Below are 26,927 nucleotides of genomic sequence, written 5' to 3'. Positions count from 1 at the left end.
GGTGTGGGGGGCAAGGGCATCTCCAATAGAGTCAACCAACCTTGATTGTTGACGAAAAGCAGCTCTCGGCTTCCGCCGTCAAGAGGCCCAAGGCCTCGATGTCAGCCTCGTATACTTTTACCGCCTCCAGTCAAGCAGAAACAGGTCAGTCGGCGCCGCTGAGCAGGTGCTTGATGTTGACGCGGACCGGAATAGTGTCATCCCCGAACACCTGGTCAAGGAACGGAACGTAGACAGATCGGCGGTAATATTCCTCCTCAGCTATCTGGAAGGGCACATTCGTTCGCTGCGTTTGCCGCCCTACGCAAACTCGAGGAACAGGAATGGTGTCATGTGGTGAGCTCCTCTGCCTTCTTTAAGACGTCGTGGAAGTTGGTATGTGCACCTTAACGAGTATTGTTGAGATATGTCACCACCTCACCGATTGTAGTGTTTGCTGAGACGAGGTCGACCGTAGGAGACTACAGGACTCGGCTCGGCTCGGCTCCACAGTGGGAGCTAGGACGGACTCCGAACAAGACCTATCAGAAAGCGCTGCTCTCGGATTGCGATCAGTAGTAGTCCTGCGGTCGTGACCGAGTTGCTCTCATCCTCGAGGAAGATAGCAATAAACGGCAAGAATTCGACGAACACGCTAACTGAATCGTGTCGCTCGATCCATCTACGAGTAGCACAGGGGCAGACCAGCTTCTTCCGCCTTGCGGACGTGTGGCCTTTCACGAGCTCAGCAAACCTCATCGAGTGCATGCATGCATGATTGTTGAGGAATAGATGAAGTTGTACACTTCTTTGAGGGTCTTGAGAGCGACCTTTACCTCTTTTGTGTCACAGGCCTTGGTCAGGACGAGGTTCAGCTGATGATTGAAACAATGAATCTTCTTTGCGGGCGGATATTCTGGCGCTACCATGGTTGCACACCCACGAAACTGCCCATCATGGCACCGGCCCCGTCAGAACAGAGCCCACGACAGCTGCTCATGTCGAGTTCGACACTCTTCGCTGTGCTAAACAGGAGACGAGCTGGCCCTTCCCCAGTCAGATCCTTAGCGTGAACAAAGCCGAGGAAGTCCTTTCTTAGTTGACCGCCGCTAAGGTGACGGACACGAATGGTGGCTTGGCTCTTTCCCTGAAACGTCGGTCAGTCACCTCGTCCATCATGACTCCAGAAACTAATGACACCACCTTTCCTTGCAACAGCCGCCCTGTAAACTAAGATGTTGTGGTTATCAAAACTCGCTCCCTCACAATTTTATGTGTGTGTGTGTGTGTGTGTAGAAGAAAGTAGGAAGGGGAGGGAGAGAATGAAAGAGGTGAAAGGGAGGAGGGTAGAGAGAATGAGAAACAGAAGATGGAGGGATTTCCTTTTCCTTCCTTTCACTCCGGCTTACTTTATTCTATGCTCTGATCTTCATCTTTTCTCAAGACATTTTATCCACCGTATGTATAATTTCTTATATTCATGTTTGTATTCCAAGTTGATTCTCACAATTCCAAGAGTAAATGAAAGATAGAGAGGCCTCTCACCTGAAATTTCAATGATTTCGTCGTGAATTGTTTTGCTGATGCGAGTGCCCGTCTTGTCAGAGGTTGAGAGGAGCATCGTCATGAGTTCAGCAGCGCCTCCATTGGCACGGTACCGCCACAGGCCCCGGAAGATTCCTTCTCCATTCACGCTAGACCGTCGCGTCGCGTCGCGTCGTCACGCTCGGAGGGGGAGGAGCATGTTGCGACCTCATAAGAGAACAACGCTCTCGATTACCGGAACGAGCCAACGACGCTTTCTCTCAATTTGTTCCTTCCTGATGGCGTCGATGGAAACTTCGGTTATATTTTAATTTAGTGGTGGTTTATTAAGAATAGAAAGCTAGATTATCAGTTAGAGTAATATTTTCGAAATGTGCATATTAATCCTAATGGAAAACAAAAACAGAACTGGTGAAAAAGGTAATTTGTAGAACGATATTAGGGAAGAAATATCCCGTCAATTTGAGAAATGGTATGGTTATGATATAAGAAAAAAGTGTCATTTTCCTGTACGTAAGAGAAACCTTGCCATGCCATCCGGAGTGGAAGGGCTGACCGGCTGCACTGATAACAAGTTGACGCGACGTAAAACATGACAGAAGTATAGACGGAGAGCGATTGCTACGCATCCTGAATGTAACTCACGAAAAGGGAGTGGGGTTTCTCTCAGCTGAATAAATTGACGTGACGTCAGCAGAAATAGACCTTAAGAATAGATTAGAAAAATAGTAGGCTAATCGAGATAGTTTTTATATTTTTCGTCCGGCAAAAGTTCAGAGAAGTCTTTCTCAACCGAATGAATGAATTCACATGGAGTCGGCCAGATCACAGTTCTTGAGCTGCGCAATGCTTGAGAGGTTGCCCCTTTTGTGTGCACTTCCCCGCCACATGGCGGGTCTCATTGTGAATTTTACTACATACACAGTTGGCGATTCTTGATGTTTACTGCTCATAAATGGAGTTAGTATGCAGTGCCACATACCAGAAATGTTAGAACACTCAGCAGATCACATCACATGCCAAAGCTAGAATTTGCAGTATCCCGTATCACATACCACTGATACTCGTGCACCAAAATACCGCCAATACGAGTAAATTACAACAGTAGATAGCAGAACTCCAAATATCACGCACCACTGATACCAGACGCCCCTGATACGACCGCATACCACCGATACAAGTGCACTGCCACATCACATACCAGCTATGGTACCCCCACCCCCCATCATGCTATCGATATGAGTGCACCCTCGTACCACATACTAGCGATACTAGGGCATCCCATCAGACGGCGCGCGGCGGCGGCGGGACGCACGTGGACCCACCAGCGGCAATCAATACGAAGCCACGCTGTTGCGCCGCGCCGCAACAGTAGCGTGGCACTCACTAAGGAGGGCTGGCACTGTGTGGCACTGTGCACAGTGACACCCTTTTCTCAGGCAGTGACGCATGGACGCTGTCATTTGACATAGAGTCATTCCACGTCATGGGACTGACATGTGTCATAGTGTGATCTTGTGTTATGGTAGTATATTGTCTGATACTTTATGACCCAATATTGTGCAATCAAACACTGAGACCTAACATAACGAAACTGTGCTACCTAAGAATGTCATGTGGCACAAAGATATACGAGAGTTTGTCCGAAGGTCATGGCTCCGTATGACCTAGGATAGTGTTACCTGGCACAATATGATCCAGTATTATAATGATCTCGGGTCTGGCACTCCAATCCACGTCATGCCCATAAGGAATACTATTACTTTTCACCACTATCATGTAGACACGACATGGAGCTGCGGCTTGCGGACGCTTTCCCCAGATAATGTCACATGTGGGTCTGGCACCCTATGACCACCTTGTGTTTTCCTCTGACAATGTGACCTTTCATGGAACAGCATGGCGCAAGACTGATTCTTTTGGTATTCTGTAACTTAGTATCATGACAGGATATAATAATGTCCGCTAATACAATGTGATGAACATTATGGAACTTTAGATTCTAGCAACACGTAATGCATTGCTAAGTCATTTAGCAGTGTAACCAAGTGTCCTAGCACTAGACACAGGTACAGAATAGGCAGTCACGAACGCAAAACAATTTTATTTAGCTGCGGCTAGAACCTCGTGGTGAAGAAGAGATGATCACGAATGTGGTCTAATCGTACGTGGTTTGACATCTTGAGGGCCTTTTGCCACTCAGCCTGCCTGTTTTTGTGAGCCCCCTTCCCTTTGGCTTTGCTCTGTGACGTTGCACTTTCCACACTACAATACTGAGTGTGGAAAAAGGCTGTGGCACTTCTAGTGCATTCTTTTTACTCTAAATACCAATTTTGCGAGATGATGGTATGGTTCTTGATTCTTAGGTACAAACTTGACAAATACAAGATTCAAGAATGCCTTTTCTGATAGAAATAATGCTTACTGTTACTTGGGAATAACTTTTTTTTTTTTTTTTTTCGCCAAAACTATTAGAGTTAGATGTAGAATAAACTAATTTCATAGTCTGTAGCAACTTAAAAAAATAATCAGGTATTTCATATGAAATACAAATGCAGAAAGAACCGCTTCCGCAGTGCCCAAATAAAGCTGAACTCGCCGATAGGTTACTATTTCCTATAGACCTCTGTAAATTGAAACTAGCTTGATGTAAAAACAAGCTAATAATTAACCGACGTTAAGTAGATAATTATATGAAAAGAAAAAGGCGGAGTCTTTGAGATGGATAGTTTGGGTAGTGTGTGGAATAAGAATTATTGATTATATAACAGATTAGGAAACCAGTGGCACGCGTGCCAAATATGGCGGCGGCGGGGGCGGCGGCGGCATGACAACGACTTTTCTCCGGCACGCCAAATCCGGGTTCGCGCACGCGCGCGCGCACACACACACACACACACACACACACACACACACACACACACACACACACACACACACACACACACACACACACACACACACACAAACCTCACACACACACAAACCTCACACACACACACGCACACACACACACGCACACACACACACACGCACACACACACACACACACACACACACACACACACACACACACACACGTACGTCGGTCGGGGTGGCAGCGAAGTCTGAACTCCGGGAATATCTTCAAATTTCAAGGATCACAACAACAAGGAAGTACCTGTGTAGTATTAATAGGGAAGGGAAAAGCTCGTGGTGTAGTGGGAAGGTGAAGAAAAAGGAGAAGGGAGGGATTACTGAGGAAAATGTAAGGAAATGAGGAAGGGGAAGATAGGGCCCAGGAAGTCAGACGGCATGTCAGCCAGAGACGGCCTGACGATAGTGGTGAAGTCGATGTGGTTAGTGAAAATGTAAAAAATAGAAATATAGATAAGAGCAGCGCAATGGAAGGTGAAGATAATTATTTCCATGGTTTTAATGAGGGAGGAAATGACAACCTCCCCCGACTAGTACATCTAGAGGAGAAACTAAAAGAAATGAATGATGATAATTGGGAAACTGAGTTTAACCAAATGAAGTTGATTACTCAAAGAGTTGATAAACTGGAAGAACCAAAGAAGGAGAATGAAAACCTAACTAAAGAAATAGTAGAATTAAAAAGACAGTTAAGAGAAGTAAAGGATGAGAATGAGGAATTGAAGAAGAGTAATAAAGAGAATAAAGAGTCCATAGCAAAATAGGTAAGTGGTTGGAAAATAGTCCAAGGGAACAACAAAATTGAATTTAGAGATATAGTGAAACAACAGATGAAAGAACAAACTAAGGACACATTTATTAAAGTGATGAGGGAGAAGGAGAATATAGTAAGAGACTTAGCAGATAAAAAGAAATGTATAATTATATTAGGGATGCAAGAGGAGTATAATCTAAATAGGACTGCAAGAATAAAGGAAGAAAAGGAAAAAATAAATAAGATATTAGAAATAGCTCAAGAAGATGAACCAGAAACAGGGAAAGAAATAGAAGAAATATATAGGCTAGGGAAATACAATACAGATAAGACCAGACCAATTCAGGTCACAAACAACAACAGAGAATATCTTAGCAAAAACTGATCTATATAAACAGGTATGGATAAAAAGAGAAATAAATAAAGAGGAGAGAGAGGAGGAGAAAACAAAAAGACTAGAAGCTAAAAAAAAAAAACGAGAAAAGGACAGAGTCAGAAAGAGAAATTCTATTGTAGAGTAGTGAATATGAAAGTGAGGAAATGGTTCATAGAAGAGAAAAACAGAAGGGAAACAGAAAACACAATGGAAATAGCAGAAAATTAAAAGTGTCTTACACAAATATAGATGGCTTAATAACAGGCTTGAACGAACTGAATGATTACCTGAAGGAACAAGAACCGGACATAATGGGGATTGTAGAGACAAACTTGAAAGGTCCACTACCACCCAACAGTGTAGGACATGGTGCATATAATTATTGGATTAGAAACAGGTAAAACAAGGGGGTGGAGTTATGTTTCTAAGAAGGATATAAATTGAGGAATGTCACATATGGAAAGAATAGAGTAGAGATGATTATGATAAAAGTGGAAGACAGGGATGGGAAGAGCAGGAAGTTTGTAGTAAACGGCTTCGTGGGAAGAGAAAGAACACAAAAATATGTTAGAAGACACAAGGATAACACTGAATAAGATAATGGAAGATGGAGGAAGAATAGCTATAATGGATGACTTTAATTGTAAAGAAATCTGCTGGGAAGAGATGACAGTGAAGGGTGGAGACAACCTATGGGGAAATCCACTACTTGATATGATCATAGAACATACAATGACGCAATGGATACAAGAGAATACTAGATATAGAAATGAGGGAACAACCATCGAGACTGGACCTAATAATCACATCAGAACCCGAAATAGTGGACAAGATTGAATATAAGACACCAATAAGTAAAAGTGATCACATATTGATTGAACTGGAACTAAATGAGGAAAAATACATGAAAAACAAAAATATAGAAAGGGAAGATTGGTGTATGAAAAAATACATAAAATAAGAGAATTCTTTCAAAAAGTTGACTGGGAAATATACACAATGAGGAAACAACAGTAGAAGAGAAATGGAATATTTTTACAAAAGATTTATAAAGGAGTGGAAAAGTATTTTCCAAGACAAAAGCAAGAAAAGAATATGTAAAGTGCTGGTACAACAAAAGCTGTAGGGAGTTAAAAGACAAAAGAGATAAAGCTTGGACAAATTGGAAGAAAGACAAAAGACCTGAAAAATGGAAAATATGTAACAGTTATAGAAATGAATATGCACAATCGTGCAGAGAAGAAAAGAGAAAATACGAAAAAGATGTCATAGAAAAATGTAAAGATCAACCAAAACTATTTTATAGATTTGTAAACAACAAACTGAAAAACAAACAAGAATTAGAGAAACTACGACAAGGAGGAGTTGAATACACAGAGGAAATAGAAATGGCAGAAATTATGAACAAGGATTTTAAATTGGTGTTTACAATGGAGAATATACAACCTAGAGATATCGAATGGGAGGAGAAAGTCCCTCTATGAAAGGGATAGAAGTATCAAGGAATGAAATAATGAAACACTCGAATAATCTCGATGTCAGAAAATCGCATAGACCAGATGAAATGGCAAAGTGGATTTTGAGAGAATGCAGGAATGAACTAACAGACAAAATACATTGTCTAATAAACTGTTCATTGAAAGAAGGAAAAGTTCCAGAATATTGGAAAAGAGCAAATATAGTACCAATATATAAAGGGGGAAACAAGGAAGACCCTACTAACTATAGACCAGTCTCCCTTACAAGTATGATAGCTAAAATTTGTGAAAGAATGATCAAAATTAAATGGATAAGGCATTTGGAAAAAAAAGCAATGTACTAAATCCAAGGCAATTTGGATTTAGACAAGGACAATCATACGTCACAAACTTAATGTGTTTCTATTCAAGGTTAATAGATGTAATACAAGAAAGAGATGGATGGGCTGATTGTGCATTTCTAGACCTGAAAAAAGCTTTTGGTAAGATGCTACATAAGAAGATACTGAAGAAATTATAAACTGCAGGAGGAATACAGGACAAACTGCTGAAGTGGATGGAAGACTCTTTGCATGAAAGAATAATGAGAGTGGTGATAAGAGACACTAATTGGGATGAAGTGATAAGTGGTGTTCCACAAGGAACAGTTCTGGCCCCAATAATGTTTGCTATATATATTAATGATATGGATAAAGGGATTGAAAGTTATATGAGCTTTTTTCCTGATGATCCAAAATTGTTGAAAAAAGTGAACACTGAAGAAGATTGTGAGTTGCTACAGAGTAATCTCAATAAAATGTGGGAAAGGAGTAAGAAGTGGGAGATGGAAATCAATATTAAGAAGTGTAGTATAATGGAATTTGGAAGAAGCAAAAAAAAGAATAGTGGGATCATATAAACTGGGAAAAGAAGAAATTAAAAAATTAGAAAATGAGAAGGACTTGGGAGTCATTTTTATGAAGAATATGTCCCCTGAGAAACATATAAACAACATTTTATATATATATATATTTATATATATATATATATATATATATACAGTATATATATATATATATATATATATATATTTATATATATATACAGTATATATATATATATTATATATATATATATATATATATATATATATATATATATATATATATATACACAGTATATATATATATCTTGTCATAGCGGAGGCATTCTCTAATGTAGTTGTTCATTATCCAACAGTAAGAGGATAAAGATATCCACAGTTGAATACCGATGAATTGAATTCTATGAAAGTAACAGGATGAGATCTGTTGGCTTTACCACCTAAATTCTTGAATTTTCGCTTTGTTAGTTAGGCTACATCAGAGAGAGAAAGTTGAAATGTAAGTAGGTCCTTTCAATACAATGTTGTTGGCTAAATGTTGAATTCATTCAGATACTTTGTGCAAACAATAGAATGGTAATTCTAAAGTTAAAGAATACCACACTCAAGATTGTGAAAGCAACTAATGCAGTCGATTTCATCATTATCACCACCACCGTCACAACTATCAATATAACCACCACTTGTATCATTACCACTGCTGCCACCATCCTCACTGTCACTAAAACTACTACCACCACCACCCCAACCTCCACCGCCGTCGCCACCACCACCAACAACAGCTGCAGCAACAACGAAAATAACAACAGCAACAACAACAACATCACCACTGTCGCCATCAGCACCGTCACCAACACCACAACCACCAATACCACCATCACCTCACCAATATGACCATCACCAGTACCACCACCATTACCAATATTACCACCAAAAATACCACCACCATCGCAACTACCATCGGTAATACCACCGCAACCATAATTTCGTCACAATTCCCTCCACCACCACTTCCGCCACCTCTCCCGAACACCACCTCACTGCTGCCACCACTGTCGTCACCACAGCCATCATTGCCACAACCATCATGACGACTGCCACTGCTTACAGAATGTTGAGGACTCTTCGCCGGTATCTCCCAACTAGACATTACTCCCAAACTTCCCTACTTTTCCTCCATTATCTTTCTGAGCCTTTCAGAACTGCCAGACCTCTGGTAGCGTGACTACTGCTTCTATTCTCCAACAAAGACTAGAACGGACACCAGGTAGGCGGCCCCCTAGTTTCCCTTTCTTCGCCATCAGCGTGTCGTACCCGTAGTCCCACCTCCTTCCTCTTACCCCCCTCCTCCTCCTCCTTCCTCTTTTCCTCTTCACCTTACTTTTCTTCCTCCTTTTAGCCTCCTCTTCTTCCTCTTTTCCTTCCACTCCTCTTCTTTCTATTCCTCTTTTTCTTCTTCCTTTTCATGTTTCCTCATGCTCTTCCCCTTCCAGTTATCCTAAACATCTCCTCTTCCTCCTCCTCCTCCTCCTCCACCTTTTTCTGTTCCTCGTGTCCCTTTTCCTCCTGCTCTTCTTTTCCTTTACCTCCTGTTCCATCACCTCCTTTTCCTCCTTCTACCAAGTCGACGCCGCCGGCGCGGTGTAGACGGTGCTCTCTCGTTCTACTGCAGGTCCCTGGAGTCCTTCCGTCTACACAAACCTTTCAGCCAGCCCCTTCCCCTTCCCCCTACCCCCCTCCCTAACTTCCTCCCTCTCTCCTTCCTTCTGTTTTTCCTTTCTTTCTTCCCTTCGTCCCTCCTTCTCCCAAGTGCTTATTTTCCCTTATTTTCCTATGGCATCTACCCTCCTTAAGCAGCACTTCACAGATCGAACGGAGATGAGAAGCAACAAAGAAGATAATAATGTTTTTGTTCCTGTCGATGTAGAAGATGATGATGTTAGTAATGATAATGGTGATCATAGTGGTGATGATGATGGTGGAGATGACGATGACTGTGATGGCGATTACGATGATGACAGCCAAAATATCCTTACCACTTCTTTTCATGCATTTTTCCTCTTGCCCTTCTCCTTCCCCTGTACTCCTCATTTTCTTTCCTTCGCCCCCCCCCCTACCTTTTTTCACTTCCTAGTTTCTTCTCAGCTGTTTTGTCTCTTTCCCTCCTTCCCAAGTTTCTCATTTCTTCTGCAGTAATGTATTAGGACATATTTTCTTATTTGTTTTAGGTGTTTTGTTGCTTTTATTTTATTTTTCATTGCCCCCTCATATTTTATTCACTTGTCCATTCTTATTTCTGTTCTTTTTTTCTTTTTCTGTCATTATTCTCCTTTTTAACTGGTTTCATAGAAATGTAGTTACAGAAATTACGCATTTGTTTATCTACTGCATCCGATCTAGTTATGGACCAAGAGGTCTCGTGTCGGCATGCTCCGCCTCCTTTGTAATAATTTTCTCTGCTCTGTGTCCATGGTATTCCACACGCCCCTCTCGAAGCAATTGGCATCTTTCTTCAGTCACTATTTGTTGTTTTACTTATTCATTGATTGATATATCTTATCTGAATATTTTTTCATTTATCAATGTACTTATTCACTCATTCGTTTATCTATTCATTCATTCATCTATTATTTTTTCTATATATTTGGTTAGCTAATGTTTTGTCGATTTGTTTGTTTATCCTTATCTATATATTCGTGTATTCATTCAATCAATTGATATCACTGTCCACAGTGAAATAAAATACTTTGATATGTTTCTCTTTTCTCTGTGCCTTTGTTATCTATACCCTACATATATACAGTATATATTTTTCGAGCGCGCGTTCCACTGGTGTCCTCACCTCAACTTATATTCTGTCATTTCCTTTGCAAGGCAGCTCTTTCTTGGCCACTCGGCGGCACGACTCACGTGCTCTTGTCCACCAAACTCACGTGTCGCCGAGTGTCTCGAGAGTGTTCGGGGAGAGTGGGTGGGAGGATATTTTGCGTCAGGTTCCTTCCTGCAAATTCGGCACTTTGTACTAGCATCAGTTTCTTCTTCAGCAGTGACTTCTGATAATAACTACCAGCGCTACTTTCACTACCTCCACCGCTACCGCCACCACCACAATCACCACCGCCATCACCTCACCACCACTGCCAATACCCTCGCCGCTGCACCAGCACTCTCATGGCCTCCACAGCCACTACCGCCACCAACCACTACAACCACCGCCACCAACATTAGTACTGTGGCATACATGTACCCCACAGGGTCCGGTGCGATACTAGGCTGATGGTATCGGCGTTGCAGCATGAGAGTGAACAAGGATAATACGTCGTGTACAAATGTCTGGCCTTTGGCCTCATTCCTCGAAAGTAGGTTGAGGCCACAGTGCGCCTGTACAAGCGAGATCCAACCCAAAGGGCTTCTTTCATCTCTACAGAACAAAAAATAAGGAAGGGATAGGCCTAATTAAAAACGACGAAAATGTCATGATAGAATCGGGGGAAAAAATTAGTGCGGCGTTTAACAAATATCTTCTCTCGGTGTTTACTTAAGGAGAGGTTAGATAAGGTACCTGACTGCGATCCGATTTTCAGTGGGGATGAAGGAAGTAGACTATCAAATATCAGCATTAGTAAGGTAGTAGTCGAACAGATTGCAACACTTAAAGCTACAAAATCCCCGGGTCCAGACGATTTTTTCCCCAAGAGTGCTTAGAGTGTAAATTTGAAATTGTAACCAGTTAACAGAATTATTTAATAAGTCTGTAGACACTAGTTTTGTGCCTATTGCTTGGGGGCAGGCAAACATTCCTTTTATCAAAACAGGAGATAATCGTTTATATGCAACTACAGGCCAATCAGTTTGAGATTAGTTATAGGCAAAATGCTTGAATAAATAATAGCTAATAGACTCAGATATCACATCGAGAGACATAATTTGATTCGTGACTTACAGCATGGTTTCTCCAAGGGTAAGTCATGTGTGACTAATCTTCTATTGTTTTACACTAACGTATATAAGGCGTCAGATAACAATGATAGTTACGAAGTTATTTACCTTGCAAAGCGTTCGGCAAGGTACCCCACGAGATACTACTAAATAAAATCAAAGCCCATGGCATAGGAGGAAAAGTGTTAGAATGGACTAGAGCTTGGATCAGTGACAGAAAACAGCGGGTCACCATAAATGGTGTAAAATCCAAATGGGGCACTGTTTCTAGTGGAGTTTCCCAATGCTTGGTTTTGTGTCCCTTATTGTTCATTATGTACATAAACGATTTGGACAATGTGATTTAGAGCGATGTTAGTAAGTTTGCGGACGACACTAAAATAAGACGCCTAATTAGGTCAGGAGACGACGCAGAGATTCTGCAGGATGATCATAACAAATTGTTTACATGATCGGTGAAATGGCAAATGGATTTCAATATCTCAAAGTGCAGCGTGTTAATTAAACGTAGGGCTACACAACCCCAAAAACAGATATAGCTTAGATAACACGTTTGTAGAGAAAACTGAGTGCGAGAGAGACTTGGGAGTTCAAGTGAATCCTGACCTTAAATCCAGGAAACAGTGCATTAGCGTCAGTTATAAAGCTAACAGAGCATTAGGTTTTATTGCTAGGATGGTTACAAATAGAGGTATAGCGGTGATTATCAAACTCTAGTGTTAGTCCCATCCTTGAATATGCGGTACAATTTCGGTCTCCGTCTTATAGAATGGACATCAATTCGCTAGAATCAGTACTGAGGAGAATGACCAGAATGATACATGGTCTCAGAAATTTACCTTACGAAGAGAGGCTGAGGCACCTTAACTTACGCTCTCTGGAAAGATGCAGTGCGGGGTGAACTATACTCGGTGCATCGAAAACTGGCCGTTAGGGCGGAGCACGGAGATTCCCCCTGTGGTGCCACATATAATTATTTTATAATTCTATTTTATTTTAAACTTTATTTCATGATTTTATAATGTTGCCACATATAATTATATTATAATTTTTTGTCACACACCACCACTGAGGTATAAATCAAAGCAATGTTTTCTATACAAAGGTTTCGTTTCCTCGATTCGTGGACATGGCATATGTGCGGAAGAGAGCGACGTTGCTACTCTATCCCTTCTCTGGCCACGCCCTCACACTGCATTCAGAAAACATTGCATCCACACGCACGTTCTCGCCATGGATAAATATATATATATATATATATATATATATATATATAGGTGTGGCAATGTTGAGGTGTGGCAATACCGGGAAATTCCCTAACCCCGCCTTAGCGGCCAGTTCTCGTTGCGTCTACTATAATAGAGGTTTTCAAGTGGATCAAAGGCTTTAACAAGGGTGACGTAAACTAGGGCAGGACTCGCAGTTATGTATTTAAATTGGACAAATTTAGATTTAAAAACAAAATGGGAAAAAATTGGTTCACTAATAGGGTGGTCAACGAATGGAATAGACTTAGTAACCATGTAGTGAGCGCTGAAACTATCGGTTGTTTTAAGAAACGGTTAGACAAGTTTATGGATGGGTATAACAGGTGGTAATGGACATGTAACGGCCTAGTATAGGCCTTATGGTCACTTTCAGTCTTCTTCATTCTTATGTTCTTATGTATCCAGATGAAAACCGAGCCATTCTGAAGTGGCCTAGAAATAACGCTTCTTTCGGTCCGCATGTGTTTATATAAGCGTTCCTGGGTCGATTTAGGGTACAGTCGCCTTTCAGTCTTTGCCCGACCTACACGCGTGTTAAGCCTTTCCCATTCGCCAGGAAACAAAGAACACTTGTACGGAGTTCTCTCTACCCTACATCACCAACGCCCATGTAACGAATAGTTACACATTATTAGAATTAGAAGACTATTTGTTCTTATATTTCGGAAATACGTGAGGTTCCAATAAAACTTAAGTTAATTACCTTCTTCTTCTTGAGCTCTTATTTAAAGTAAGAAAATATTGAAAGTATAATTATCAAACTGTATTGTTTAGAGATCTTGTATATTGTTTCTGTTAGTAAGTTATCCAAGAAATGTATGATGTTTGTTCGATTGCTTAAGAAGTAAATTTACTTAAAAAAGCCAAGGCAGCGTTCCTCCAAGTTTAATTCACCTACGTGGGTTAGTTTTCCCCCACATTATTTGCGCCCGGTCCCAAGGAATAAACTTCCCTCAGAAGATAAGTATGAATTAAAAAAGGTGCAGGTAAAGTTAAAATGGAGAAACTCCTGAAGACAAAGACGTCATGTAGAGGGTGGGTAACCAGAGCCTCGATTACGTTAAGCGAGGTTCTACAAGATCCCGCCATTAGCATTAGTCGAATTGAATACGCCCTCAAGGAATACGAAAAAAAAGTTATATGAAGCTCAAGAAGCAGAAACTGAGATAGGCGAAGACGAACTTCAGTAAGATTTGGACCAAGATCTAAGAATATAAGGTCTAACCACTTCCGACCGAATTTCGAGGGAGTTGGCGCAGCGGGCCCGTGAACGTCACCTGGCTGTTCAAAGTGGGGTTAGCGGGTCCTATAGCTCAAGATCTAAGAATATAAGGTCTAACCACTTCCGACCGAATTTCGAGGGAGTTGGCGCAGCGGGCCCGTGAACGTCACCTGGCTGTTCAAAGTGGGGTTAGCGGGTCCTATAGCTCAAGATCTAAGAATATAAGGTCTAACCACTTCCGACCGAATTTCGAGGGAGTTGGCGCAGCGGGCCCGTGAACGTCACCTGGCTGTTCAAAGTGGGGTTAGCGGGTCCTATAGCTCAAGATCTAAGAATATAAGGTCTAACCACTTCCGACCGAATTTCGAGGGAGTTGGCGCAGCGGGCCCGTGAACGTCACCTGGCTGTTCAAAGTGGGGTTAGCGGGTCCTATAGCTGTCAGTTGAAGCTGGTCCGTCGTTCGAAAATGACGTCGCCTTCGCTCGCACTGCTCCACGCAATTAGTTATATTCTGACAAATATTATATAAAATATATATATAAATATATATAAAATATTATAGTTCCTGTCTATATATATGAATATATAATATATATGATATATAATATATATATATATATATATATAAAATATTATAGTTCCTGTCTTCCTTGGCGTTTAACAGTTTTCTTCAGTGTATCACAAAGAGAAAATGGACTCAGCCAAATGACGTCAGAAGCTGCGCAGAAGAATGTAAACGGTCTGACCTGTATATTTAGACCTTGATTTGGACGAAGCTTAAACTTTAGACTCGAGTGTAGATCCAAGGATGTTAGCCGAAGGCAAGATAAGGGAGATAGTAGTACCAGCAGGTCCTCAATATGATAGTACAAGTGGAAAGTCTTCAGCTCAAGATTCGGAAGTCCCCAATGTGAAATTACCCAAACTGGAACTACCCCAGTTTAAGGGTGAATTGACCAAGTAGTCTTTCTGGGATCAGTATCCCACATAGATGCAACAGACCTATTTATTGTCTTTGCTAGAGGGAGATGCCAGGAACGTAGTGAAGGGATTGGCTCATTCCAGTGCTAATTAATCTATAGCCTGTGACCTGCTGAAAGAACGTTATAATAAAGTGGAAAGGATTGTATTAGCTCATGTCCAAGCCCTACTTATTGGTCACATTAGTATTAACGTCAGTGGATCAAAGGGCGTGGCACAACTGTGGAAGTTACTTGATGAGATCCTGATTCACATCAGCAGTTTAGAAGCACCAGGTGTCACAGGGAAACAACGTGAGGTCTTTCCTAAAACCATCATCCTCTCTTGTGTACCCAGCCCCCAGACCTTGACCCCATTGACGCCATTGGGGGGCTTAGGTGACGACAGCCAAGGGATGATGTCGCCGGGACACTGACAAGTTCTCTCTGTAAATGTTCAGTTTCGCCCCTGGACGTAATATAGCAATAGAAAATTAATAATTAATTTTGTAAATTATAATGTATCAACGTAATATGCAATTTTGTGGGCGGAAATAAAAAACAAAAAAGTTGCTAAAACAGATTTCGTAAGTAACGAGGTCGCGCCTGACGAATGGTACACCATGTTTGTTATGATAGATGCCGGCGTCGAAGATATGAAAGGATGATAGATTTGTCTAACCTAAACTAAACTAACCTAACCTAACCCATCCTAACCTAACCTGTGTTTATTAAATCATTACCTGCAAATTAAATGTCATCCGGATCGTCCTCGTCGTCGTCGTGGGGGACGTTGGCGGGCTTTTCAACTCGTTCATTAACATATTTGCTTGTAGCAAGGTATTTTTTATTTTCATTTCCGCCCAGAAAAGCGCAGATTACGTTCATGTATTATAATTTACGAAACTGATATTTTATTTTCTAACGCTATATCGCGCCCAGGGTAAAAAATGAGTAAATAACGTTCTCTCAGAGTTTTAGTGACCTTGATTCTCGGCTGCTGACACAACAAATTGTAGTCAGGCCTTTTTCTTCATCTGAGTATTTCGTTCTTCCCTTCTTCATATGTTGGATAATTGATGACTTTGGCTTGTCTTGGACTTAGGAACTGGATACTCAATATTTTAGATGCATTCATCCCCCTTCCAGGCCCCTCGGGGTGCAGACTTTGATCTGTCAAGGGTTGGGTCCTGGGGATCCGGTTATAAGTATCCTGTATTTGTGGGTAATGGGGGGCGCCAGGCCCCGGGGGTGACGGTGGGAGTGGGTTTACCCTCATTGGTCAGTGTTTGCCCACCTTAAGGGAGGTAACCCCTCCTTAGCAGAAGACTGATCCCCACAGGTACCCTTTCCTGTGCTGAGTCTCGCAAGATAGGACTGCAATCCTCCAAAAGGGGTACACTATTTTAGACTTGCTGCCATTACAACTTCTCTTACTGGAGCAGGGACTCCTAAAACCCTATCTCTTGTTGATAACCTTGGAAAGGTAGGAGTACAAGGACATTTATTTGCAGATGACTAAGTATTCTGTACTTCATCTACAGCTATTGAAGACTCCCATAAGATTCAGGTGGCTATTAATACTGCAAATACTTGGGCAAGCACTAGAGGCTTCAGATTCCAAGAAAACCAAAGCCATCCGTTTTTGTTGATCAAGATGTAGAGAAGAGATTCCTACATTGTCCTTAAGTCAATCTATCTTGCTATATGAAGATCATGTAAAGTACTTTGGTATTGTTTTTGACAAAAAATTAACTTTTACTCAACACATCAATAAACTAGAAAGTAATGTAAAGCTCTAAGTAAGCATCCTAAAAGTAATTTCTGGCTTTAATTGGGAAGCCAATAGAACTTCACTTTTTAAGAATTTATCAGGCCTTGTTTCTTGACAAACTGAAAAAGTATTACTAAAAAGAGACAGGCTTATAAGAAATACAAGTGCTCATGTATACCTAATGACTATCAAAGTTATGTAATAATACAGAGAGATTTAAAAAAGACTAAAAAAGTGAAAACAACATTATGAAATGAATATCGCTGATAAATCCAAAGAGAATTCTAAAGAATTCTATAGTTACATTAGAGATAAAAAAGTTATTAGGAATCACATTGGTCCACTATTATCTGCTGATGGTCAACTTGAATATTCGAATGAAGGAATGTGATATTTTAAACAATTATTTTAGCTCAGTATTTGTAAACAAAACATCTCAAAGTGAACTCCAAACTGAAACCTGTGAAAAGTCTAGGATGAACTTACTATGGTAAATATAACAAAAGAGAAAATTAAAAGGTGTATAGAAAAACTAAGTTAATACACCAGGGCCTGATGGTTGGCATCCTAGAATCTTAAAGTAAATGAAAAATGAAATTGTTGTTCCATTAAAACTGCAGGAGGAATACAGGACAAACTGCTGCTCGCACGGTGGCAGCACACTCCATGTTTACACCTGATTGGCTGTTTATACTCTATAGAATATGTTTATGAACTATTTTAAGTATTTCCATGTGTATGTTAAGTTTACAGGTACGAATATTGCAGCTGACATTACCGCATAAAACCCTACGGGAATGAACCATACAAAGTTGGATTAACCGGACATTTCTAATCCTCCTTGGAGTTCGGATAAGTGGATGTTTACTGTATTTTACAATGTTATGTGTATAATTAATGAATTAGGGGTGTTTTATAAGATACGGTAATAGAATTTATGGATGTATAGTACAGTATGAACGGTCATACATTACTAGAACGTACTGTAACAACTTCCGTTCATTTTCAACTTACATTCGGCCGTTCAGAACGTAACTAAAACGTAAGTTGAGGAGCGTCTGTAAATGTAAATTTTTTTTGGGTTCCATCCCTCTGTCACCAGAAGGTGGATGTAAAAGGAACTCAGACAGTCTATATAGACAGGCCATCTGACCTGGATCAGGGGTAAAGCTAGGTCTACACTGTATCTTGTGCAGATCTGCATCAGTAGAGATTAGAAAAAATATAGTGATTTTTTTTTCGTGGAGGCTGCATTGGAGAAAATCACAACTGCACCTAACCTGAAAAGAAACTCTCTTGCAGATGTGTTTCCAATGCTGCAGTTAGAGAAAACAGAAAAATCTGTTGTCTGCATATGGCTGGAATCTTTTGTTCTGTCATGTTTTTATTAAATAAAAAATTGGGAAATATAAACATGTTTACCAGTTTCACAGATTCAATTCTTATATCAATGGGTAGCTCCTATCATTCTGAGTATTTTGAACTCCATAAATAAGTACCACAAATTAATAATAACTTCAGTATTTTTTATTTTCTATTTGTTTGTATTTGTAAAATATTCACTGAGTAAGGAATGCTTAATAGTATAATATGTGTTACTAATCCCACTGCTGCCACCACTATGGTAGCCCATAGCCAGTGGTTTAGAGGAGGGAAGAAGCACACAATTGTTGTTGTATTTGAACTTTATTTTGGATATGTTTGTAGGCAGGAAAGGAAAATGCTGAACAAGCTTGATGAACTTACTGGGAGTGATACTTGCTTGTCATCTCGTCATCTGGGGCCCCTACGCCAGTGTACCTTAAGTATGAGCTTGTGGGGTGGTGAGTTGGGGGGGGGGGCTGATGCCATATCTCAGGCCAGTGGCCATATTCCTCTTTTTTCCACTTTCCTTCTAGAATCCCTTTCTATGTCTGCTGTCTGCCAGTACTCATTTCTCTTTCCAGGGGCCACTTTAGCTCACTCTGCTGCAGCCCCTTGTTAGTATCACTAGATAAGTTTCTAGTGGTACTGGCAATCTAGTCTCACACAGCCGTTAGGTGCATCTCCTTGGTCACCCTCATTGGGTCAGATCAATCAGTATGGATAACCTGTATGCGGGTTATGCCCTAGGATTTTGTCTCACCATGCATGCACATGCCTGCTACAGACTCCAAATTGGTGTGGGTAGTATGTAATTGGGCTATGCTCTAGGCTTTGTTTCTGGCCTCAGGTGTGTCATATGATAATTACCCTCTTGATCATTGTCATTATCATTATTGCCATTGTCATCTGTGCCATTACCACCACCACCATCATCATCATCATTGTCGTCATCACCATAGTTGTCATCCTCATCATTGTAAACAACATTATCATCATCATTACCACTCATCATGATCATCATTGTCATCTTCAGTGTTATGTTGTTAGAAAAAAAGAAAAGAAAATGGAATCCAAAATGAGGATATTATCATATAAATGCAGACCAACTGTAACCTTGAAACAATTATTTAGTAATTTTCATATATCAATTTCATTTATTCACTTGCTAATTAAACAAATTTCTATCCATGTGTCTTGAGCTACTCTTGAGGAAATATTGGTGATGTTTTTTTGAATGTAAATAAAATTCAGTTCACTTTTAAAGATGTGCTGGCATGTATATACTATTTCCCTTCCTTTTGCTGCAACAGGTGTACCGGAGCCTGTTCCAGCCGCTCAAGGTGTCCCGCCACCAGTTCAAGAAGGTCATTGACTGCATGAAGGTGATCCGCTATGTCAAGTTCCAGGAAATCTACGCACAAGAAAAGATCACGCGGGTTGATTCATTATCCCTTGTTCTCTCGGGCAGGTAGGTCTTCCTACTTCAGGAAAAAGTATGTTGTTTACAAAGAAAAAGAAACGAGTTAACCACTTCCATACGGTGACGCCTACGTAGGCGTCATGAGGAGCAAGTGGGTATGCGATGATGCCGACGTTGGCATCTTGATTATATTTATTGTAGTCGTACCTACGTAACCTCCATTCTCTCTAAACTGGCTTCATCATATTTTCTATGGTTATCAAAATTCACGGGTGAAAGAGAACGAATGATTGAGCACTGACTTTATTTTTATAATGCGATTATTATGACGCAACATCGCACGTCTGGTAGCATTAGATGTGCGATGTGCCGGACATTTTGCTTTCTTGTGGCCACATTTTTTTGTCTAGAGTAATGATTTTTTACAGCTTAAACACAAAAGTATTATGCACCCCTGATTTAATTTTCATAAAAATTGATACATTACTTTTTTCATAAAAAAAATTAAGATTTTTACTTAGGCCAAAAAAATTACATGTTCATGGAAAACTATTCAAAGGAAAAGAATCTCCTTTGTATGAGAGTTAAAAGACACCAAAAGGAAAAATACTGCTTATTCTCATTTGTATATGACAAATAGTATGTTCACACAATAAAAAGAATCAAACCAATTTTTTTTACATACATATATATACCAAAGGCTTTTTCCCCCTTACAAGGGAGGTAGCCAAAAAGAAAAAGGCATAAAAACCTTTCCCACCCATTCCATCCCTAATACACTCCACTCCCCTCCACCCTCTACCCTCCCTCTTATCTTGGCACCTCCTGGATGACGGGTCATCCCTGCATCTTGTTCACTGCCCTGGGTCAGAGGCAGTGTCACAAGACGCAGCACATCCACAGCAAGGCCACTTCATTAAATCAGAAAAAAAAAAAAAAAAAACTCTGTCCCCTCACACAGGAAAGGAGAAGACGAGGAGAAATCCCTTTGGGCTGTGTCAAATTTTGCTCACACATACTACTTCACCCCCATCCCCCCCACCCATTCCACCTCATGCATCACATCATCCATATACAACCATTCTCTATTCAGCCGTCTTCTGTCCTCTCCCATACTTACTCAACAGACATTCCCCTCTTCCCCAAAACCCCTTTCACCCCATCCATCCATCTCATCCTAGGTCGCCCCCTCATGTTCACTCCCTCCACACCTGCCTTCCATACCTCTTTTACTGGTCTTTCTTCACTCATTCTTTCCATGTGTCCAAACCATCCCAATACTCTTTCATCCACCATATTTCCCAACTCCCTTACCACCCCTGTTCTCCTCCTCACCTCCTCATTTCTCACTCTATCTAGCCTAGTAGCCCCCATCATACTTCTCAGACACCTCATCTCAAACACAATCAAACTCCTTCTCTCTTCTTCTCTTATGTTATATGTTTCTGCCCCATATAGTGCTGTTGGCACAATCACTCCATACAATCTCCTCTTAGCTTCCATTCCCAAATGTCTATTCCTCATTACACTTTTTAATCCACCAAAGCATTTACTCGCTTCTCTCAATCTACATTCTACCTCCACCTCCACTCCACTCCACCCTTTCCTGCCACATTCGCACCCAAGTATCTAAAACTATCCACTTCCTCCAGTCGCTCTCCCTTAATGCTCACTTCCAGTCTGCTGCCTTTTTCACTCCTTGTACATCTCATCACCTTACTTTTACCCACATTTATCTTCACCCTCCTTCTTTCACACACTCTCCCAAACTCTGTCACCAACTTCCTCAATCCCTCCTCTGATCCTGCTACAAGCGCAATATCGTCCGCAAAAAACAGCTGGCTCACCTCCCACTTTTCTCCATTTTCTTTAAGCATCTCCAATCCCTGACCCACCACCCTTGAATTTACCTCTTACCCCACCCCATCCATGTATAAGTTGAACAGCCAGGGGAACATAACACATCCCTGATGAAGTCCCACCTTTACCTTGAACCACTCACTCTCTCCATTTCTCATCCTGACACATGCTCTACTACTCTCATAAAAACACCTTGACAGCTCCTAGAAGCTTTCCTCCTATCCCATATATCTGCAAAACCTCCCACAATACCTTCCTGTCTACCCTGTCATAAGCCTTTTCCAGATCCATAAAAGCCAAAAAAAACATCCTTACCTTTTCCTATAGCTTTCACACATATCTGTTTTACCACAATGATCTGATCTACACAACTTCTACCTGTCCTAAATCCACACTGTTCCTCTCCTAATCCTCTCAATCAAGATCCTCTCATAAGCCTTCCCAACTACACTTAAGAAACTAATCCCTCTGAAAGTACTACACTCACACTTGTCCCCTTTTCCCTTGTAAAGTGGAACTATACAGGCACTCCTCCAATCCTCCGGCACTCTACCCTCTCTCCAGCAAACATTAAATACCCTCACCAACCAGTCCACCATCATTGTACCTCCTTTTTTTAGAGATTCTTCGTGGCATCCATCCAGACCAGGTGCCTTACCTGCTCTCATCATCTTAACAACTGCCTTGACTTCATCCTTCCTTGTTTCTCCTCCATTTTCCTCACTCATCACAGTCATTTTCTTAGCACTTCCCACTGCAACTACCTTTCCCTCCCTGTCCTTCTTCACATTTAGTAACTCCCTAAAATACTCTACCCATCTTTCCCTTACTGCCTTCTCTTCCATTATCATCTCTCCATCTGCACCTTTTACCTTTTCTTCTCTACTTGATTCGCCTCCTCTTCCTCTCTTAATTTCTTTCCAAAACATCTTTTTATTACTTTCAAAATGTTCTGTCATACTCTTACCCCATTTCACATCTGCTCTCCTCTTTGCCTCCTTTACCTTATGCTTTACTTCTCTTCTCTTTTCTTTGTACCTCTCATATGACTCCCTCATCCTATTTTGTAACCAATCTGTGAAAGCTCGTTTCCTCTCTTCCACAACCCTCTTTGTTTCCTCATCCCACCATTCACTACCCTTCCTTCTATTTCCTCCCATCCTTCTTGTTTCACACACCATCTTTGCACACTTTGTGACTCCCTCCTTGAACCATCCCCATTCCTCAACTCCTAGCTCTACTCTATCCTTCACTCCCTCGCACTCCTCTCTCAGCTTTTTCTTGTGCTCCTTCTCCTTTTCATTTTCATTTAAATATTTCACTCTAAGCACCTCCCTACCTTTTGTCCTTTTCCTCTTTCTCCATCTATCCTCCACTCTCAACTGACCTTCCACCAAAAAATGATTTGATATTCCCCCACTCTCTCCCCTTAGCACATGTACATCCTTAACTCTTCCTATTATACTCCTATCTACCACTACATAGTCCATTAATGCTCTATCTACCACCCTTCCATCCACCACTCTCTCCCATGTGTACTTATGCTTGACTTTCTTCCAAAACACTGTATTTGCTCTCATCAACTCTCTTTATAGATACATATCCACCATCAACTCTCCACTACGATTCTTTCCTGGAACTCCACATTTCCCAACCACTCCATCAATTGGTTCATTTCCTACCCTAGCATTAAGGTCTCCCAATACTACTACATTGACATTCCTCCCTAATCCCTCTATACACTCATTTAAATCTATCCAAAAAGCCTCCCTTTCTTCTACACTCTTCTCACTACCAGGCCCATCTGCACTTACAAAGACCCACATCTCCTTTCCCAGTTTCACCTTCATCCACATTATCCTTGAAGAAACTTCCTTCCACTCCACTACACGTTTACCTATCTCTTCACTTACTAGTATAGCCATCCCTTCTCTCCCTCGCCCTCTCTTCACTCCAGAGAACCTCTCAACTACACTCCCAAACTCACACTTGCCCTTCCCTCTCAACTTAGTTTCACTAAAAGCCAACACATCCATCTTTCTTCTCACAAACATACTACCTATGTCTTCCCTTTCACTCTCATCTGTACCACAACCTTCTCCCTGTAGCCCCACAGGGGAAATTCCTAAAAAAAAAGTAAAGGCATAAAAGGGTCTAGGAGTTTTCCAACCAGCACCCTAAGGTTTGGGTCTTTTTTTAAGTATCGATAAAAAAATTACAGATCCTACAAGATTCAGAAAATTGAATTTAAAGAAGCAGTTTTAAAGAGATTTCTTTTCTGGTTTTTATGCCACAAGAATTTTTGAAATCAGAGCAATAGAAGTTGAGATATAAAATTTTTAACTTTTAAATTTTAGTTTTGAGAAAAAGGCATTTCTATGTTCAGGTGACTATGCACAGTACAGTAACTTTTTTTAGAGTAATACTACTATGATTTGTTCCTTACATTACACCTGATAATGTTCAAGAGGTCAGATTTTCAAGGAAGGTCATTCAGGTCACCTCAGGTCACTTTTATGGGGAAGGTGTATTTACCTAGTTGTATTTTACGGGAAGGGGAGCTATGCTCGTGGTGTCCCATCTCCATATCTTGTTTTATCTAGACTGTTTTTAAATTCATGTATCATTTTTGCACACACCACATTCTCATCTAATCTGTTCCAAACGTCTATTGTCCTGTGGGGAAAGCTGTTCTTTTTCAGGTCTCTCCTCTAATTATCTTTCTTGATTTTCTTTCCATGTCCTCTTGTATCTCTACTATCTCATTTTATTAGATCCTCTCTATCAATAATTTCCATGCCTTTCATGATTCTATAAATAGTTATCAAGTCTCCTCTCTTCTTTGCTCTAATGTCTGTAGCTCAAGTTTTGCCAGCCTCTCCTCATAAGATAGTTCTGAGGGCGTTGGTGCCAATTTCGTAATTGGTCTTTGTATTCTTTCAAGTTTTGATATACATTTTTTTGTACTTGGTGACCACATCATCACTGCATACTCCAATTTTGGTCTTATCAAAGTGATTAGTATTTTCTTCATAATTTCTTCATCCAGGTATGTAAATGCCACTTTGATTGTTCTTATTAAGTTATGTCTCTCAAAAAATTTTGTTTATATGTTTCTCAGGGGACATATTATTCATAATAATTACTCTTAGGTCCTTCTCTTTTTCCACTTTTTTAATTTCTTCCTCTCCCAATGTATATGATCCCATTATTCTTTTTTTGCTTCTACCAAATTCTATTATACTACACTTCTTAATGTTGAATTCCATCTCCTACTTCCTACTCCATTCCCATACTTTATTGAGATCGCTTTGCAGTGATTCCCAATCTTCTTTGGCATTCACTTTTTTAAACATTTTTGCATTGTCTGTGAAGAAGCTCATATAACTTTCAATTCCTTCATCCATATCATTAATATATATAGCAAACATTGGGGCCAGTACTGTTCCTTGTGGAACTCCACTAATCACCTCATCCCAATTGGAATGTTTGTCTTTTATCACCACTCTCATTTTTCTTTCATGCAAGAAGTCTTCCATCCACTTAAGTTGGTTGCCCTGTATTCCTCCTACATTTTCTAATTTCTTTAGCAATTTCTTATGTGGCACCTTATCAAAAGCTTTTTTTCAGGTCTAGAAATGCACAATCAGCCCATCCATCTCTTTCCTGTATTATATCTATTAGTTTGTGACATATGATCTTCCTTGTCTAAATCCAAACTGCCTTGGATTTAGTACAATGTTTTTTTCCAAATGCTTTACCCATCTAATTTTGATAATTCTTTCACAAATTTTTGTTACCGTACTTGTAAGGGAGAACAGTCTATAGTTTGTAGGGTCTTTTTTGTTTCCCCCCTTTTATATTGATACTATATTTGCTCTTTTCCAATCTTCTGGAACTTTTCCTTCCTTCAATGAACTGCTTATTAGACTATGTATTTTGTCTATTAGTTCATCCCTGCATTCTCTTAAAATCCAGTTTGCCATTTCATCTGGACCATGTGATTTTCTGACATCGAAATTACTTAAGTGATTCATTACTTCATTCTTTGTTACTTCTATTTTTTTCATAGGGGGGGACTTTACCCTCCCACTCGTCATCTCTTAGTTGTATGTTCTCCCTCGTAAACACTGATTTAAAATGCTTGTTCATAATTTCTGCCATTTCTATTTCCTCTGTGTATTCTATTCCTCTTTGTCGTAGTTTCACTAATTCTTGTTTGTTTTTCAGTTTGTTGTTTACAAATCTATAAAATAGTTTTGGTTGATCTTTACATTTTTCTATGACATCCTTTTCGTATTTTCTCTTTTCTTCTCTGCGCACATGTACATATTCATTTCTATAACTGGTATGTATTTTCCATTTTTTGGGTTTATTGTCTACCCTCCATTTTATCCAAGGAAGAGGAGACAGATCAAGTAGAGAAGAAAAGGTAAAAGGAGCAGATGGAGAGATGATAATGGAAGAGAAGGCAGTAAGGGAAAGATGGGTAGAGTATTTTAGGGAGTTGCTAAATGTGAAGGAGGACAGGGAGGGAAAGGTAGTTGCAGTGGGAAGTGCTAAGAAAATGACCATGATGAGTGAGGAAAATGGAGGAGAAATAAGGAAGGATGAAGTCAAGGCAGTTGTTAAGATGATGAGAGTAGGTAAGGCACCTGGTCTGGATGGATGCCACGAAGAATCTCTAAAAAAAGGAGGTACAGTGATGGTGGACTGGTTGGTGAGGGTATTTAATGTTTGCTGGAGAGAGGGTAGAGTGCCAGAGGACTGGAGGAGTGCCTGTATAGTTCCACTTTACAAGGGAAAAGGGGACAAATGTGAATGTAGTAGTTTCAGAGGGATTAGCTTGTTAAATGTAGTTGGGAAGGCTTATGAGAGGATCTTGATTGAGAGGATTAGGAGAGGAACAGAGGGAGTGATTGGCAAGGAACAGTGTGGATTTAGGACAGGTGGAAGTTGTGTAGATCAGATCTTTGTGGTAAGACAGATATGTGAGAAAGCTATAGGAAAAGGTAAGGATGTTTTTTTTTTGGCTTTTATGGTTCTGGAAAAGGCTTATGACAGGGTAGACAGGAAGACACTGTGGGAGGTCTTGCAGATATATGGGATAGGAGGAAAGCTTTTGGGAGCTGTCAAGGGTTTTTATGAGAGTAGTAGAGCATGTGTCAGGATTAGAAATGGAGAGAGTGAGTGGTTCAAGGTAAAGGTAG

At 40.5% G+C, this 26,927-nt stretch overlaps 1 protein-coding gene across 12 annotated transcripts in view; it reads left to right on the top strand.

Moving 5' to 3' along the window:
- LOC143027184 (popeye domain-containing protein 3-like) overlaps positions 1-26,927 on the top strand; it is a 404,351-nt gene that overhangs the window by 123,626 nt on the left and 253,798 nt on the right. For all 12 annotated transcript variants that reach the window (XR_012966579.1, XM_076188342.1, XM_076188345.1 and 9 more), the window contains one exon: positions 19,748-19,905. Coding sequence is in view for 11 of the 12 variants with exons in the window: in XM_076188342.1 (XP_076044457.1) it covers positions 19,748-19,905 (158 nt within the window). In the remaining variant the exon portion in view is untranslated. The remainder of the gene's footprint in view (positions 1-19,747; positions 19,906-26,927) is intronic.

The sequence above is a fragment of the Oratosquilla oratoria genome, chromosome 7 (genome assembly GCF_046742065.1).
Source record: "Oratosquilla oratoria isolate Oo_2021 chromosome 7, ASM4674206v1, whole genome shotgun sequence".
NCBI classification, from domain to species: Eukaryota; Metazoa; Arthropoda; class Malacostraca; order Stomatopoda; family Squillidae; genus Oratosquilla; species Oratosquilla oratoria.
The sequence above is the reverse complement of the archived record's forward strand: the minus strand, read 5'-3'. Positions and strand labels throughout refer to the sequence as shown.